This window comes from Ahaetulla prasina, chromosome 4 (genome assembly GCF_028640845.1).
Source record: "Ahaetulla prasina isolate Xishuangbanna chromosome 4, ASM2864084v1, whole genome shotgun sequence".
In the NCBI taxonomy this organism is placed as follows: domain Eukaryota; kingdom Metazoa; phylum Chordata; class Lepidosauria; order Squamata; family Colubridae; genus Ahaetulla; species Ahaetulla prasina.
Window position 1 is genome coordinate 26,161,151 of NC_080542.1, and position 14,912 is coordinate 26,176,062.

The following is a 14,912-nucleotide window of genomic DNA, read 5'->3' on the forward strand; positions in this document are numbered from 1 at the left end:
TGGGGCAGTTGTATGCTGGTGTGGGGGCAATTGGTCTGCTTCCTTCTCTCCAGAAACATCCGCACAGTCCTCAAGGTCAGAGGCAAGGACACTCCAGTTGGGTCCTGCAGTTGGCCTGCACAGACTTGGCGGATGTGGTCTACACATTGCAGGCTTGGAAAAGCAATGAAGTTCTGGGACCAATAGATCGGCAGGTCATGTGTCCGGAGCCAAGCCAAGCCCAAAACCACTGGAAAATGCAGGCCAGCGGTAATTAAAACTGAACGGCCTCCTCATACAATCCAAAGGTCATGTGCAAGGGTTGCGTGGTGGCCGTAATAGGCCCAGACAGAAGCGCCCAGCCATCAATGGTCTCCACGAGGATGGGAGGGTCCACCGGACACTGAGGGATTAAATACTTGGCTGCAAACGCCGCGTCCATAAAGTGAGTTGTAGCTCCGGAATCCACCAAGGCGCGAGCTGGAATGTTCTGTTCCCCCCCCCCCCAACACTCCCAAGAAAAAGTCAGTCAAAGGCCTTCTGCAAACAGTTTATTTACACTTGGCCGGGTTCCTTTTGGCACAGAAATGTTCTGGCTACGTTTCCCCACGTGCCTGCCAAAATCTCTGAAACAATCTGTTACTGAGGTAACCAGGAAATTACAGATAAAGCAAAAGTCACTCACAAAGAGATTCTTCCATCCATGAAACAGATTGCCCATGAAATTCGCAGCTTTGTTGAACACAAAGAGCCACGAAGATCCTCCTCCTGCTTTTATCCCCTGTGGGTGTCGCTCCGTGACTCAAAATTTCCTGGGCCTGCCCCACCTTTTCCTCTGCTGCACGTGCCGATCACATCTTCGCAGTCTCGCATCGAGCCAAGATTGGTCTTGGGACGTTGCCAAATCGGAAGAAGGCCCAGGGGAATCAGACCTTGCCAGCCCCACCTCCTCACTCTCTGATTCATCCTCCTTCAGGAGGCCAAGTCCGGGGGCCTGGGTCACAACACTATCCCTCACTGCAGGGCCCTTCCCCTGAGACTGATGGTCAGGATGCGATCGGGTTGGGTTCTACTCAAGGAAGGCCTGCACCAGGTCAGGGACATGAATGTCAGAGGCATCTACCCAGGAGAAATCAGTCCCGTATCCCTTCCACGTGATCAAATACTGGAAATGCCCCTTCAGCCGGCGGGAGTTTCGAACGCTGTAGACTTTGTATTCCTCCGACCCGTCCTCGGCGACGGTGAGGTGCACCGCCGGGCACTGAAGAGGACTTGGTGTGGTCTCAGGGACCAGAAGGGACCAGTGAAAGCCGGGGTGGAACTGCATGGATCGTGGCAGGGACAGCTGATAGGTCACTGGGTTGAGGAATGCCTCGACGGGGAACGGGCCGATGAATCGGTGGTCCAACTTCTCCGGGCTCCCAACTTCACAGGGCTCCGACCCTGTGGAACGAACTTCCCCTCGGACTCCGATTACTACCTGACCTTAGGACCTTTCGCCGCGAACTTAAAACCTATTTATTTCGTATGGCTGGACTAGCTTGATTTTTATCTTTAAATTTTAATTGAATTCGATGGGTTTTTAAATTTTTGTAATTTTATGGGGGTGTAAGTTATTTTAATATTTGAGCTAATTTAAATCAGTTTTTTAAGGGTTGTTTTATTATTGTGTATATTTGTATTTTATCTGCCTGTTCACCGCCCTGAGTCCTTCGGGAGAAGGGCGGTATACAAATTAAAATATTCATTCATATTCATATTCATTTACCAGGCGGTCGGACGGGAGGTGTTTGGTGGAGAGCCATACCCAGTTGCTGACCACCAGCGGGGGCGTCGCCCATCAGGAGCAGTCGGAGGACCGTTTGTAGTCCTCCTTCGCCCAATCCAGCTGCCGACATACCAACTGCCGGACCACGTGCAATTCCATCAGGAAGGTCTGCGTTTTGGGAACAGGAGAGTCCAGTGGTGCCAGAGGGAAGAGCCACGGATAGTATCCCACGTTGGCAAAGAACGGGGTCATCTGGGTGAAGATATACTGGGAGATGTTAAAGGCAAACTCCGCCAGGGACAGGTAATCGGCCCAGTTGTCCTGCTGCTGGTTGATGAAGCAACAGAGATACTGCTCCAGGATGCCGATGACCTTCTCTGTACCCCTATTGGTCTCCAGATGGTGCGATGGTGACAGACACACCTGCACCTCCAACGCGGCCATTAGGCTCTTCCAGAAGCGAGCTGTGAACTGAATTCTGCAGTCCGAAACCACCCTGTCCGGCAGACCGTGGAGGCAGGAGACGTGCTTCAGGAAGAGTCTTGGCGGCTATGGGCAACCCATGGCACAGGAGGAAGTGTGCCATCTTGGTGAGCATGTCCACCACCACCAGCACCGTGGTGAACCCAGAGGACGGCAGCAGGTCAGTAGGAAGTCCATGGAGATCGCCCTCCAGGGTCTGCTGGGTGTCAGCAAGGGCTGGAGGAGCCCGGGAGAGGCCCCTGTGGTGGCCTTGGCTTGCCGTCATGGCAGGCAGGATGTCACGTACGTGTGTACATCATGCCACACTCAGGGCCACCAAAAGGTCCATGTCACCAGGTGGAGGGTCTTGAAGAACCCAAAATGTCCCGCTGCAGGGTTGTCTGGCACTGGGTCATGACAAGGGCTCGGACTGGTCCTGTAGGCACATACAATCGCCCCCGAAACTTGAGTAAGTCCTCCTCCAAGGTCCAAGGAGATGCGGGGCCCACCTCCACTCTCCTTTGCTGCGACCAGGTGTACTGGCACTGCGCCTTTTGCACCCGAGCCCGCAAGTCCACCGGTTCCCGTGCTGCGGCCAAGGCTTCTGCCGGCAGCACCGTCCGTGGAGGAAGGGGGTCCTTGGCGCAGAGGTACTCCGGCTTGCAGGACAGGGCGTCTGCCCTCCAGTTGTGACCGCTGGGAATGTAGGTCATGCGGAAGTTGAGCCGGGCGAAAAAGAATGACCACCGGATCTGCCACTGGTTCAACTTTCAAGCCGTGGTGAGGTGCTTGAGATTCCAATGGTCCGTTTGGAGCTTCTTCCTGAGGAGCTGGGTAAGTGGAGCCATCAGCATGGCGAAGCCCGGGATCAAGATCCGGTAGTAGTTGGTGAAACCCAGCAGGCGCTGAACATCCTTCACCTGACAAGGGGCTTCCCACCTACACAAAGCCTCCACTTTGCGCGGGTCCATGGCTATACTCTTGGGCGAGATGATATGCCCGAGGAACTCTATGGAAGTCCGGAAGAAGATGCATTTCTCCAGCTTCGCATTGAATTGGTGCTTCCGCAAGCGTTGCAGAACCAGACGGACATGCCGAAGGTGGCTTACCCTGGACCGGGAGTAAATCAGGATGTCGTTCAAGTAGACCACCACGAACCAATCCAAATGTCTCGGAACACGTTGTTCATGAAGTGCTGGAAGATGGCGGGGGTGTTGGTCAACTCGAACGGCATGACGGTGTATTCATAGCGTCCATACTGGGTGCCGAATGCCGTCTTCCATTCGTCTCCCTCTTGCATCAGCACCAGGTTGTAGGCCCTCCGGATATCAAGCTTGGTGAAGATCGAGACTTCCCGTAACCTCTCCAGCAGCTCCAGGATGAGCGGCAGGGTGTAGCGATTCCGCACCGTAATAGCATTTAGCCGGCCGTAATCGCAGCACAGGCGCAAGTTCCCCGTCTTCTTCTTCACGAAGAGGACCGGGGCCGAGAGAGGGGACTTTGAAGGCTGGATGAACCCTCGGGCCAGGTTTTTGTCCAGGAAGTCCGAGGGCGGCCAACTTGGGCTCCGACATGGAATACAGGCGTCCCACAGGCAGCGGTGTGTTGGGCAGAAAGTCCACGGGGCAATCGTAGGGCCAATGCGGGAGTAATCGTCCGCCTCCTTCTCTGTGAACATGTCAGCGAAGTCCATCAGCTCAGGAGGCAAGGAGACAGCAGAGGTGGAGATGTCCTGGCCAGCACAGGTGTGGCGGATGTGGTCGACGCACTGCAGACTCGGGAAAGAGATGGCGTTCTGCGACCATCTGAGCTGCAACGTTGCGTTCCGGTAAACTGAGACACCAGTGCTGGTCTCCTTTTAAACCTTATGGGAGAGGCCAATTATCTCTTGGCCCCACTCCCGAGGTGACCTCTTGGCTTGAGCTGCTCCTCCCTTCTGGCAGCTCACCTCATGCGGGCATTAGGAACAGGGTCATCACAGTCTGATTCCGCTGACAGCTCCCCAGGCTGCTGACGGATCACAACAGAAAGTGGAAATTAAAGCTATTTTTTGGAAAAATGTTTTAAATCATGGTCACATGCCTTGGGTATCTGCAAACAGCCATAAATGCAAGCTGATTGCTGATTGACTAAAATATGGTCATATCAACATGGGGGTGGGGGGAGATAGGGGTTGGTTATCAGAACTTAAAACACAGGTTGTAAGTTCCTTTTTCAGAATCTGTCATAACTTTGAAATGCTGCTAAGTGACTAGTCGTAAGTAGAGGACTGCCTGTATTTTAACATCTATATGGCTGGGAATGGCTTAAGACTGTCTCATTGAGCTGGGAATGAAATAAGGCAATGGCATGGGGACATGGAGGATAAAAAGTGTGCTAAAATATGTTAGGACTATGATTCTGAGTGAAGAAAGGCCCAATATGGCAGCCATCATTTTTGTGTCAGTTTACTTACCATAGACGTAGAATACAGAGCTCCATCCTGAATATTGAACTAGGATCCCAGCAAGAGGCATGGCCACCACCGCCCCGGCATAAGAGCCTGGAAAGTTATATAGGAAATATTAGCTAAATATGCAAGCCAGGAATCCTCACTCCTATCAGCCTGTAAACCTGATACTGCAATTGTCCTTTGATCTGAAATGTCATTCTTAGTTGCGGTTCTAATGTTTACACATGAGAGAAAAGGAGATAATAAAACCCCACCCACAAGAGGAACAGGAACTAATAAATAATGGTGAAATTAAGGTCTAAGCCCTTAATTGTTTACCAGTAGTGCTAATGGAACTGAGGAAACAAGCAGGGTAGAAGTTATAAAATAAAATTAGTAATAGTATTTACAGCTGCAAGAGACCTTATTGTTTCCAATGAAACATTAAAAAATGTGAATATGTCTGTGAATATGAATATTTATAGATACTGTGATGCTATATTGAATGCTTTGGGTAATCACTATTTTAATTCTATTACTAGATTATTATGAAAAAAAAATACCTCACCAACAATAAAGCAAAAATGTGAAAGCAATTTAATAGCCATTTTTAGTAAGTTCATAAATCAATCCTGTGGTGGTTCAACTTGCGGGATAAGAGGGAAAAACTCCAGTGAAGTGTTTTGATCTAGAGTTTTGCAAAAAGTCTGAATCAGTGCTTGTCAAACTTGACAGCTGTAAGATGTGTGGACTTCAACTCCTAGAATTCCTCAGCATGCTGGCTGAGGAATCCTGGGAGTTGAAGTCCATAGATATCTTAAAAGTTGCTAAGTTTGAAAAATATTGGTCTAGAGCCGGGGTGTCAAACTTGATCTCATTGAGGGTCGCATCAGGGTTGTGTTTGACCTCAGAGGGCTGGGGGGCAGGCATGGCCATGGTGGGCGAGGCCAGGGGTGGGCATGACACGGGACTCACATCGGGGGCACATGTGGCGGCCAAGTGCTAATGCAGGGCTTTACTGAGACCCTCCCTCACTCTCATAATCTTCCTTCCTTCCTTCCTTCCTTCCTTCCTTCCTTTCTTCCTTCCTTCCTCCCTCCCTCCCTCCCTCCCTCCCTCCCTCCCTCCCTTCCCCTCCCTCCCTTCCTTCCTTTTCACCCTGAGCCCCTGAGTTTTCACTGATAGAGGGCTGCAGGAGGCCATCATGGCCAAAAATGGGGTGCTGTCTGTGCCCCATTTTCACTGGCAGAGAGCTGCAGGAGGCCCCCCTTCGAGCTCCATTTTCACTGGCAGAGGCACTGCGGGCCGGTCCTTTGCTGTTTCCAGTCCGGCTCCAAGGGCCAAATGCGGCCCACAGGCCTTGAGTTTGATACTCTGGTTTAGAGATAGATCAAAAATTCAACTTTCCAGAAGTCAACAACTATCAACTTTAAGAAACAAGGTTATCTTACCACAGAAAGCTGTTGTGGCCAGGCGGCTACGTTCCAAAGGAGGTGCCCACTTGCTCCAGATACCATGGCATGCTGGGTATGTGACTCCCTGGAGGTTAAGGGCAAAGAATTATATAAAGAGGAAGGCAGAAAATTTAGTATCATTAGTTTCTTAACTCTTTCCCATTCAGACTCTTCTGTAAGAAATTGATAGAAACATGGAGATAGATGAAATTTCATAGAAGAATTAAGCCTGTTGGCCCTGAGAAAGTAGGTAGGATCTTCAGAGCTGTCAGTGTGATCACCTATGCATTTGATTTATGTCCTTTAGTTGGGCAATGTCTCCCCAGGAAATCATGAATTGGTGGGTCCAAGCAATGGTAAATTCATCCTTCAGAGAGGAGGTGGTTACTCCCCATAAGACATTGTTGAACTGTACAGTATTGGATAATTTCTGACTTGTCTCCCCACTTCTCTTGGGAAAGGTTGTTGAGAAGGTGGTGATTTTGAGGCTTCAGAAGGCTCTGAGGTAGTTGATATATCAATCTGCTTCTGGATTAAGGCAACATACCGGACTAGTACTGATCTTCCATTATAATCTAGAAAAGGACTGGAATGCATCCATTCTGGACCATTCCTTTCCTTTCCTTTCCTTTCCTTTCCTTTCCTTTCCTTTCCTTTCCTTTCCTTTCCTTTCTTCCTTCCTTCCTTCCTTCCTATGATAGTATCAATAATTGTATCCTTCTGAACTGCCTTAAGGTTATTCGGAGGTTCAGGGTTACTCCCCCGAGTCTGAGATGGTTTGGACACCTGCCTATCTTTTGATAGGTTCTAAAGACTTGGCTTTTCTCTCAGGAGCCTTGTAGGATCATCTTAATTATTCTGGTTATGGGATGGTGAGAAGTTGCCTCCTGTGTGATATTTCTTATTTTTTATTTATCTTAAGTTACCATGAATTGTATCTGATTGGACAGCTACAGAATAAATAGAATACAAATAGAATAAAATAAGTAATAAAATAAAGTAAAATAAAATAGACTGAATAGGGCAAGCTCAAGTCTGCCTTCTAAGATGAAGAACAATGCGTGAATGGATCTATCCAAAGTGGATCAAATTTCAACTCTAATATGAGTTGAGAACATATTAGATATGAGAACAGAATCTAAAGTATGCCTACAAGCAGCCAACAAATCCAGGGGTTTCCAACAGGCAATTAGTATTCAGAGCTGTGTCTTCCAACCTCACTCTTTCCTCCCTGCTATCAGTCACCTAGACAATCTGAGGGTTTGGCTGACCCTACAGCTGAGATATAAATCGGCATTCTCCAGTTTGTTGCCCCTTGGTTGACTTTATCTTCACTTTCCATAGTGCTTGGCATGGACTTTTTTATTAATTTTTATTATGAGCTTTTATTATATGGTAGAAATGGTTAAAAACCTAACACATCAGGCTTAGAAAAGCTAGTGCAAATAATATAAGAAGCAAACCCTTTGTTTGGAGCTGCTGTAAGGGAATATTACTGTCAGGCAGATGAAGAACCTCTTTGTATAGCAAAACATTCATCCCATTGAGGGCAATAGCATGGCATGGTTTGATGTTCTTCTTACACCTGCATGATACTGTAATCTTTTTCCTTCTTACAGCTCTATGATGCTTTTAGCCATTTGAATAGTTCTTAATGTTTATTACTGTTAGCAATAAAAGTACTCATGACCAATGTTTATTTTATTTTTTTGGATTCTTGCAATACCCTGGAAATTCAGCCAGGCTTTATATAGTGTAAAGTGGAAGAAGTTCTCAGAATCACAGAATTGTTGAGTTGGAAGAAAATACAAAGGATCATCTTCTAATCCAACCCTGGTGGGGGATGGAAAAGGAACACTTAGGGATATTGGGAAAACCATCTTCTGCAACTCCTATCCATTCCTGTGTTAACTTTGTGGCCACAAAAGCAAACACGTGAAGCGACCAGCCTTACCTCAACAAGCCCTTGTAAGATCCTCACAAAGATTACACAGCCAAAATGGACCCGAGCAGCTGAGGGAATGAGCATGTTCAAAGTAGAGGTTGCCACAATGGCAAAGCCAAAAACTCTGCAACCAATGGAAGAGGGTGTTAGTAGTAGCAGAGGCAGCAAAGAGCGCTGTTTACTTTGTACACAGAGTTTCTATTGCATTGTTCTCCTAAGAAAATGTTCTAGTTCAGAGTGTCCCTTTTCACTCTTCCAGGCAAACAGCCATACCCTTGCTCCAGAATATGCCATTCCACACACTCAGAGCTTGTAAACCAATATTTTTTAAACTTGGCAACTTTTAAGATGAGTGGACTTCAAACCCCCTGAATTCTTCAGGAAGCATGCTGGCTGAGGAATTTTGTGATGTCCACACATCTTAAAATTGCCATGAAAAACACTGTTGTGGACTGTTCTGTGTTTCTGTATGCTTCTATAAAATGGTGTGTGTTGTTCTCTCTTCATTTTGCTTCAGCTGGCTTCATAAGAATCAAGACTTTCCTCTGAGATGTAGATTTGGAGGGAATAATACTCTCTATATATAAATTTCATGATTGCTGACCACCTCCACCCCAATACCATGTCATGAAGTACAGAGCAACAATTATCTTCTTTAAGCACCACTCCGTATTTCATTATTTTGGATTAAGGCGATATTGCCATTTTGTTTGGGGTCAAAATTGAAGTGAGACTGTCTTTTGAGGCAGGATCCTCACTAATGGCTTTAGGCATCTTCTGGAGTCATCCAACTGTTGTGGTACTGAAATAATATCAATGAGCTTTGTGTTGCCTTGATGGTGGGTAGATGATGCTAGAAGATGCTTGAACAGCCTAGAGGTGGTTTAGTTTGGCAATATGAAAGTACATAACATAAACTTTTTTTTCTTGCCTGGTTACTAAAGACTCATCTTCTGCTCTCATTAAAATCATACCTGTTAACTCAAGTTCCATTGGAGACTTAATCCAACTGACTCTTGTTGGGTTAAGTTCTCTGAATACTGTCCAGGTAACACTTAGTTTACAACCATTTGTTTAGCAACTGTGCAGAGTTACAAAGCACTAAAAAAAGTGCCTTATGGCTAATCTTTGCACTTAAGATCATCACAACATCCCCATATCTGTGCAAAGATTATGGCTAATCTTTGCACTTAAAATCATCACAACATCTCCATAGCTGTTGCCAATTCTCCAAACTGGCAACAGGTATGTGTGTCAACTCTGAAAAAGATCAGGCCTGTCACAGACATCTTTCCGTTTCTGAAGTTTCCACACAGCTGGTGGGTGGGTGGGATTGGAATGCACACCAGTCAAAACAACTTGTTATTTCCTGGGAATCAAGGTCATCCCAATGGGCACTGACCAGAAACTGAACCTGGTTGTCAGGGAGATGCCAGAGCAACTAACTGGAAAATGTGATCTGTGATATAGGGGCAAGGGGGAGATGCCTAACTTTTAATTATACAAAAAAGCGGGAAATAATTAGAGCTGTTTTTAAATTTAATTCGTGGTGAATTGATGTACTCAATAAATATGTGCTTTACTGAAGATGGAGCTTCTAAGTGCTGAATTACTTAGGTTCGTCAGTCAGAACCTTGACAATGTGTTGATGATAGTTTCAGTATACTGGATTCATATGACCACCATTTGCAACCCTCCAGCTGGCTTCCAACCAGTAAAGTCAACAGGGAAGCTGCATTTATTTAATGATCACATGATTTGCTCAACAGCTGTGGCAAAATTTTTTGTAAAATCAGGTATGTTTCACTTAACGATGACCTAGCATAACAACTGAAATTCTTGTTCCAATTGTGGTCATAAGGCAAGGCTTACCTGTATGGTTCAAATTGAGCCCCATCTTTAGAAGAGAACGTAAAACTGGAATTGTAACTGTTCAGTTATAGTCTTGGACAGCTGAGATCCGATTTAATGAAATTCTCAAGAGCTGCTGTCTTTTAACTTTCATTAGCCCAGCTAGGATGGCCAGTAGTGATGGACACCAGAAGATCAAGACTCCAATGAAGATTCCCTAGCTGATCTACACACAAACATATATTCCATTTCCCCCCTCAAAATAGTTACCTGTTAGCTGCAAATTTCTGTGATATGAACCCCCCTGGGATCTGGGTGACGATGTAACCCCAGAAGAATGATCCGTGGATCATGCCTACTGTCTCTGGATCCCAGTTGAATTCAGCTTTCTAAACAAGAAAGGAGAAGAAACAAGTGAGGGGACACATGAGCAAGCAATTACTGATTAGAGCCATTTATAGTGCCTCCTAGATAGGACTTGGAGCAATTTGGAGAAATGCAACTGAGCCAGTTTATTGCATTTTGCATTTTCAGGGGGGAAAAAAGACATGCAGAAAATCATTTTGGGTAAATGAAATTGTGCGTGGACCATTAAGTCCAGACTTATTTATAGTATGTACACAACTGAGAGCACAGGTTAACTTGAATGGAGGCTGAAGAGCTTGTTTTTGAAACCATGAGAGTGAAGAGTACATTCTTTGATACCTGACACCAGAATATCCAGGATTAGAGAAAACTCATAAGTGGTTGTCAGGCCTGTTCTCTCATCCTGATGTTTCTATTTAGACCAGACTTCTCAGCATGTGAAATCTCTCAAATGCTACTGCTTCACCTGTTGAACTGATGCATCTTTCAGGATTTTAAAGAGGTGCAGAATGTCTTTTTATATGAATGATCCCCTCAAAACAACAACAAAACAACAATCCCTGAACCAAAACAGTTAACTTTCCATTAACAGAGGACAAACAGCCTCACCTTCACAATGACTTTATCCCCTTCATAGACGGTATTATTATTAACCATGCTGACAATGGCCACGCCCAGGTTGCATCGGATGCCAAAGCTGATGCAGAAACCCAGACCACAGAGGATAGCAATGATGTAACGGCGAGGGAGGCCAAAGCAGGTGCAGTCTATGATGGGCTGGGCCTTCTCAGACACTTCAACAGGCCGCCCCTCTTCTGTCAGCTCGATGGTCTCCCCACCAGGCTGCTTCCTTTCTAGAATTCTGGGGTGGAGACAGCAGGCAGGGTAGGAACAAAAAATGAGTGTATGTGTTAAAATTAGCACGTTGATGTAGTGGTGAAGGTGATGGACTGCAAACCAGGAGATCAGGATTTCTAGTCTTCCCTTAGGCATGAAAGCTGGTGACTGCCTTTAGGTCAGAGGCTGTTGTAAAATCAGGCATGACTCACTTAACAACCACCTTGCAACAGAAATTTTAGTCCCAATTTCGGTCCTAAATTGAGGACTACCTGTATTAAGTTCAATGAAAAATCTAGACAGCTTTTGAGTATGACAGAACTCTTCTTCAGATTCAGCATTAAAGAAGAATTTCTTGACAGGGATGAAGACAGAGTTAAAAATGTAAGTGTTATAGCAGAAGGCTCCTATTTAATGAATAACAAGGTTGCCCAGGCATTCTTTATTAAGCCCTCCATCTCTGGCCTGCAGAGACCCATATGACTGTTAGATGGCAGCAAAGGAGTATCGTATTTTTGTAGCCTTAGTCTTTTTGTGTCTTCATGTAAAAATCAAGTGATTCTAAGGCATAGAGCTGGATGGAACTGCACAATCAAAGTCCTGTGATGTTTTTTTGTTTTTTTAACACACTGTGCATTGCAACACACAAAAAGATGCAGGGCTTCCATGATGCAGTTGTGGCCCCCATCTTCTTGTTTGCTTTATCTCTCTCTCTCTCTCTGCAAACCTCCCTCAACATAGCTGTATGTTTTACAAGCTTCTGTTTTTCTAATGAGTAATGAATTATAGTTTGACCTTCTCCCGTTGGAAATACAAGGGAAGGCCAGGGATTCAATTTGCTCATCATAATTCACTGACTCTTGTGAGTTGGTGAGCAAAAAATAGAGAAAAACTCAGTTGCTTTTAGATATGCAAAATAAGAGATTTTACTTGGAGAATACTGGGCATAAAATCAATAATGCAGGGAAGAGCACTGCTTGGTGATTGGCAGATGCACTTAGCATTTAAGGAGGTCACAGGAGGCAGGCCAACAATGCCAGGTGGATTGGATTGTCCCATAACTATGGGAATGGGATACACATGGGCAGGTCAGTTAATTTCCTTTGCTAGGGAAAATTTGATGTGGTTAATTAATTTATTTATTTTTTAAAAAATCCAAAATCTATTTTTGTTCTGACATGGCAGTTTTCATTTATGTCTTATCTCAAATTGGCAAGAAAGCCTCTCATCAAGGAACTAATCAAGGAGAGAAGCAACCTAAAACTAAGGAGGAATTTCCTGAACAATTATTCAGTGGAATGACTTACCTCCAGAAGTTGTGGATGCTCCAACACAGGAGGTTTTTAAGAAGAGATTGGAGAACCATTTCTCTGAAATGGTATAGGGTTTTCTGCCTGAGCAGGGGTTAGATTAGAAGACCTCCAAAGTACAACTCTGTTATTCTGTTATCAATTTTTGGCAAAACTAGGGGTATTACCAAGGGGTCTATTGGTGGCCCTGGGATTGCTTACAGGCCCATCCTGGTCTAATAAATGGAAAAGGGTTTTTTGCCTACTTCCCAATTTGTACTGAAGAGTTAATTGACTCTGTTTCACTGAAAGCATAGTGACCTGTAACTAGGTGGCTGTGAGAAAGAATTGCAAAAGTTCTTCCCTGCCAAGGATTGTAAAGAAGCTTGGAGCCCTCCCAAATCCTTGTCCGTCACCAGCCTCTTCCTGCTCTTCCATACCGTCTTGTCAGCCTGGTGGAGAGGCGGGTGCAACCCACGCAGAAGCTGTTCTGAGCAGAGCCCATGCAGATGGGCTGCGAGCTCTGTCTCGGCTCCAGGCCCAAGAATTTTTCTCTTGCTTAGCAACCAAGGAACATGGTCCTTCTTCTCAATCCTGCTTTGCCTGACCCTCTCTTCCCTCATTCCAAAATTCTCCCTGCCGTTCTTCTAAATCTTCAATCTTCCATACCTCTCCTGCCTTCCTTTGCCTTGCAGGACTAGTTGCAATGAGTGAGGAGCTCTTGGTAATGTTTTGGTCCTGACACAAAGAAAATTTTGTGCATCCTTTTGAAACTCCCAAGTGCTTAGGACATCAGATGGACAGGATGGCTCATGTTCATTTTCTCAAACTTAAATTCATTGCATCCCATTTCTGCCTGTATTTTTATCCTTTTCCTTTGGGTTGTCCCCCCAAATCATACACATTTCTACGTGCATTTTTCTCATTATTGTATTTTTGCACATCTACCAATTTTTTTTGGTATTGTCATATACTATTTGACTGAATACAAATGCATTTTAATGCCGTGTTTGCAAATATATGCATCGTTTCCCTAATACGCACATTCTGCATTTCTTAAAAAAGCAAGAACACTATTGCAGAATTCAGAGAAGTGTGAATATCAAAGAACAACTGTATTTTTGTCTCACTCAGGAAGTGCTAATTTGGTAAGTTTAGTAAAATTCCATCTCCGTTTTTACTTCTGGCCTCTATTTCTACCATTCTCTGTTCCTTTCATTATTTACTGAATTACTGATTAAGTCGGTGAAACTAGTTCTGATATGTCATGATGGGACACGGGATTTGTGGATTTATAAGACACCCCATTTTGTCTTCTGAGCTTTGTAACTCTGAATCTTTCCCTTATCAGAGTGTATTTTTAGTAGAAATTTCCAGGTACAAGTAGCTCTTGACTTATAACCACAGTTGAGCCCAAAATTTATGTTGCTAAATGAGACAGTTATTAAGTGAATTTTGCCCTATTTTACAACCTTTCTTGCCACACTTGTTAAATGAGTCACAACAGTTGTTAAATTAATAACATGGTTTTTAATTGAACCTGGCTTCCCCATTGACTTTGGTTGTCAGAAGGTCGCAAAAGGGGACCACATGATCCCAGGATACTGCAACTGTCATAAACTGTCATATGACTATATGATCATATGACCGCTGGGATGCTGCAAGGGTTGTAAGTGTATAAACAGTCATAAGTCAGTTTTTTTATTACTGTTGTAACTTTGGTCACTAAATGAACTGTTGTAAATTGAGGACTAGCTCAGTGATGGGTTTCAAAAATTTTTACTACCAGTTCTGTGGGTATGACTTGGTGGGCATGACATGGCTTGGTGGGCATGGCAGGGGAAGGTTACTGCAAAATCCCCATTCTCTCCCAATCAGCTGGGACTTGGGAGGCAGAGAATAGATGGGGGCGGGGCCAGTCAGAATTTTTACTACCTGTTCTCCGAACTACTCAAAAGTTCTGCTACCGGCTCTCCAGAACTGGTCAAAACTTGCTAAAACCTACCTCTGGACTAGCTGTATAAAAAATGGGGACTTTTATAGAGGTTGGACTGCAAATCTCATAATTCCAAGCTGTGATAGCCAATGGAGATGCTTCTTGTTTCTAAGCTCTGACATCACTCTTCTGTTCCCACCCCCTAGAAGAGAATCTATTCACGGATTGGCTGAATTGACTACCCTGGGAGAAATACCAGTGGCATTTTAATTTTCTTCCACAGATAACACAACCACCCTTTTTGTGAATTTATCTCTCATAAATTTAAATTTATCTCCCATATCTCTCTGACCGTTCGCAGACGGTGTTGGCAGGAGGGCAGAGATCGACCCCAAGGCGCCTCACTTGTGGGGTGCCTCAGGGGTCTGTTCTCTCGCCTCTCCTGTTCAACATCTATATGAAGCCGCTGGGTGAGGTTATCCGTGGTTTCGGGGTGGATTATCATCTGTACGCTGATGATACTCAGCTGTACATTTCCACCCCGAACCACCCCAACGAAGCCATCAAGGTGATGGGCCGGTGTCTTGAGGCCGT

General features: G+C 45.1%; 1 protein-coding gene across 1 annotated transcript in view; it reads right to left on the minus strand.

The window, feature by feature from the left end:
• The window catches only part of SLC17A7 (solute carrier family 17 member 7), a 32,191-nt gene extending 20,942 nt beyond the window's left edge, over positions 1 to 11,249 (minus strand). Inside the window, exons 1-5 of the mRNA XM_058182598.1 lie at positions 10,866 to 11,249; positions 10,161 to 10,279; positions 8,049 to 8,163; positions 6,092 to 6,179; positions 4,665 to 4,751 (exon numbers count right to left, since the gene is read on the minus strand). Of these exons, the coding sequence (XP_058038581.1) occupies positions 4,665 to 4,751; positions 6,092 to 6,179; positions 8,049 to 8,163; positions 10,161 to 10,279; positions 10,866 to 11,249 (793 nt within the window). The remainder of the gene's footprint in view (positions 1 to 4,664; positions 4,752 to 6,091; positions 6,180 to 8,048; positions 8,164 to 10,160; positions 10,280 to 10,865) is intronic.
• Between the last annotated feature and the right edge of the window lie 3,663 nt (positions 11,250 to 14,912).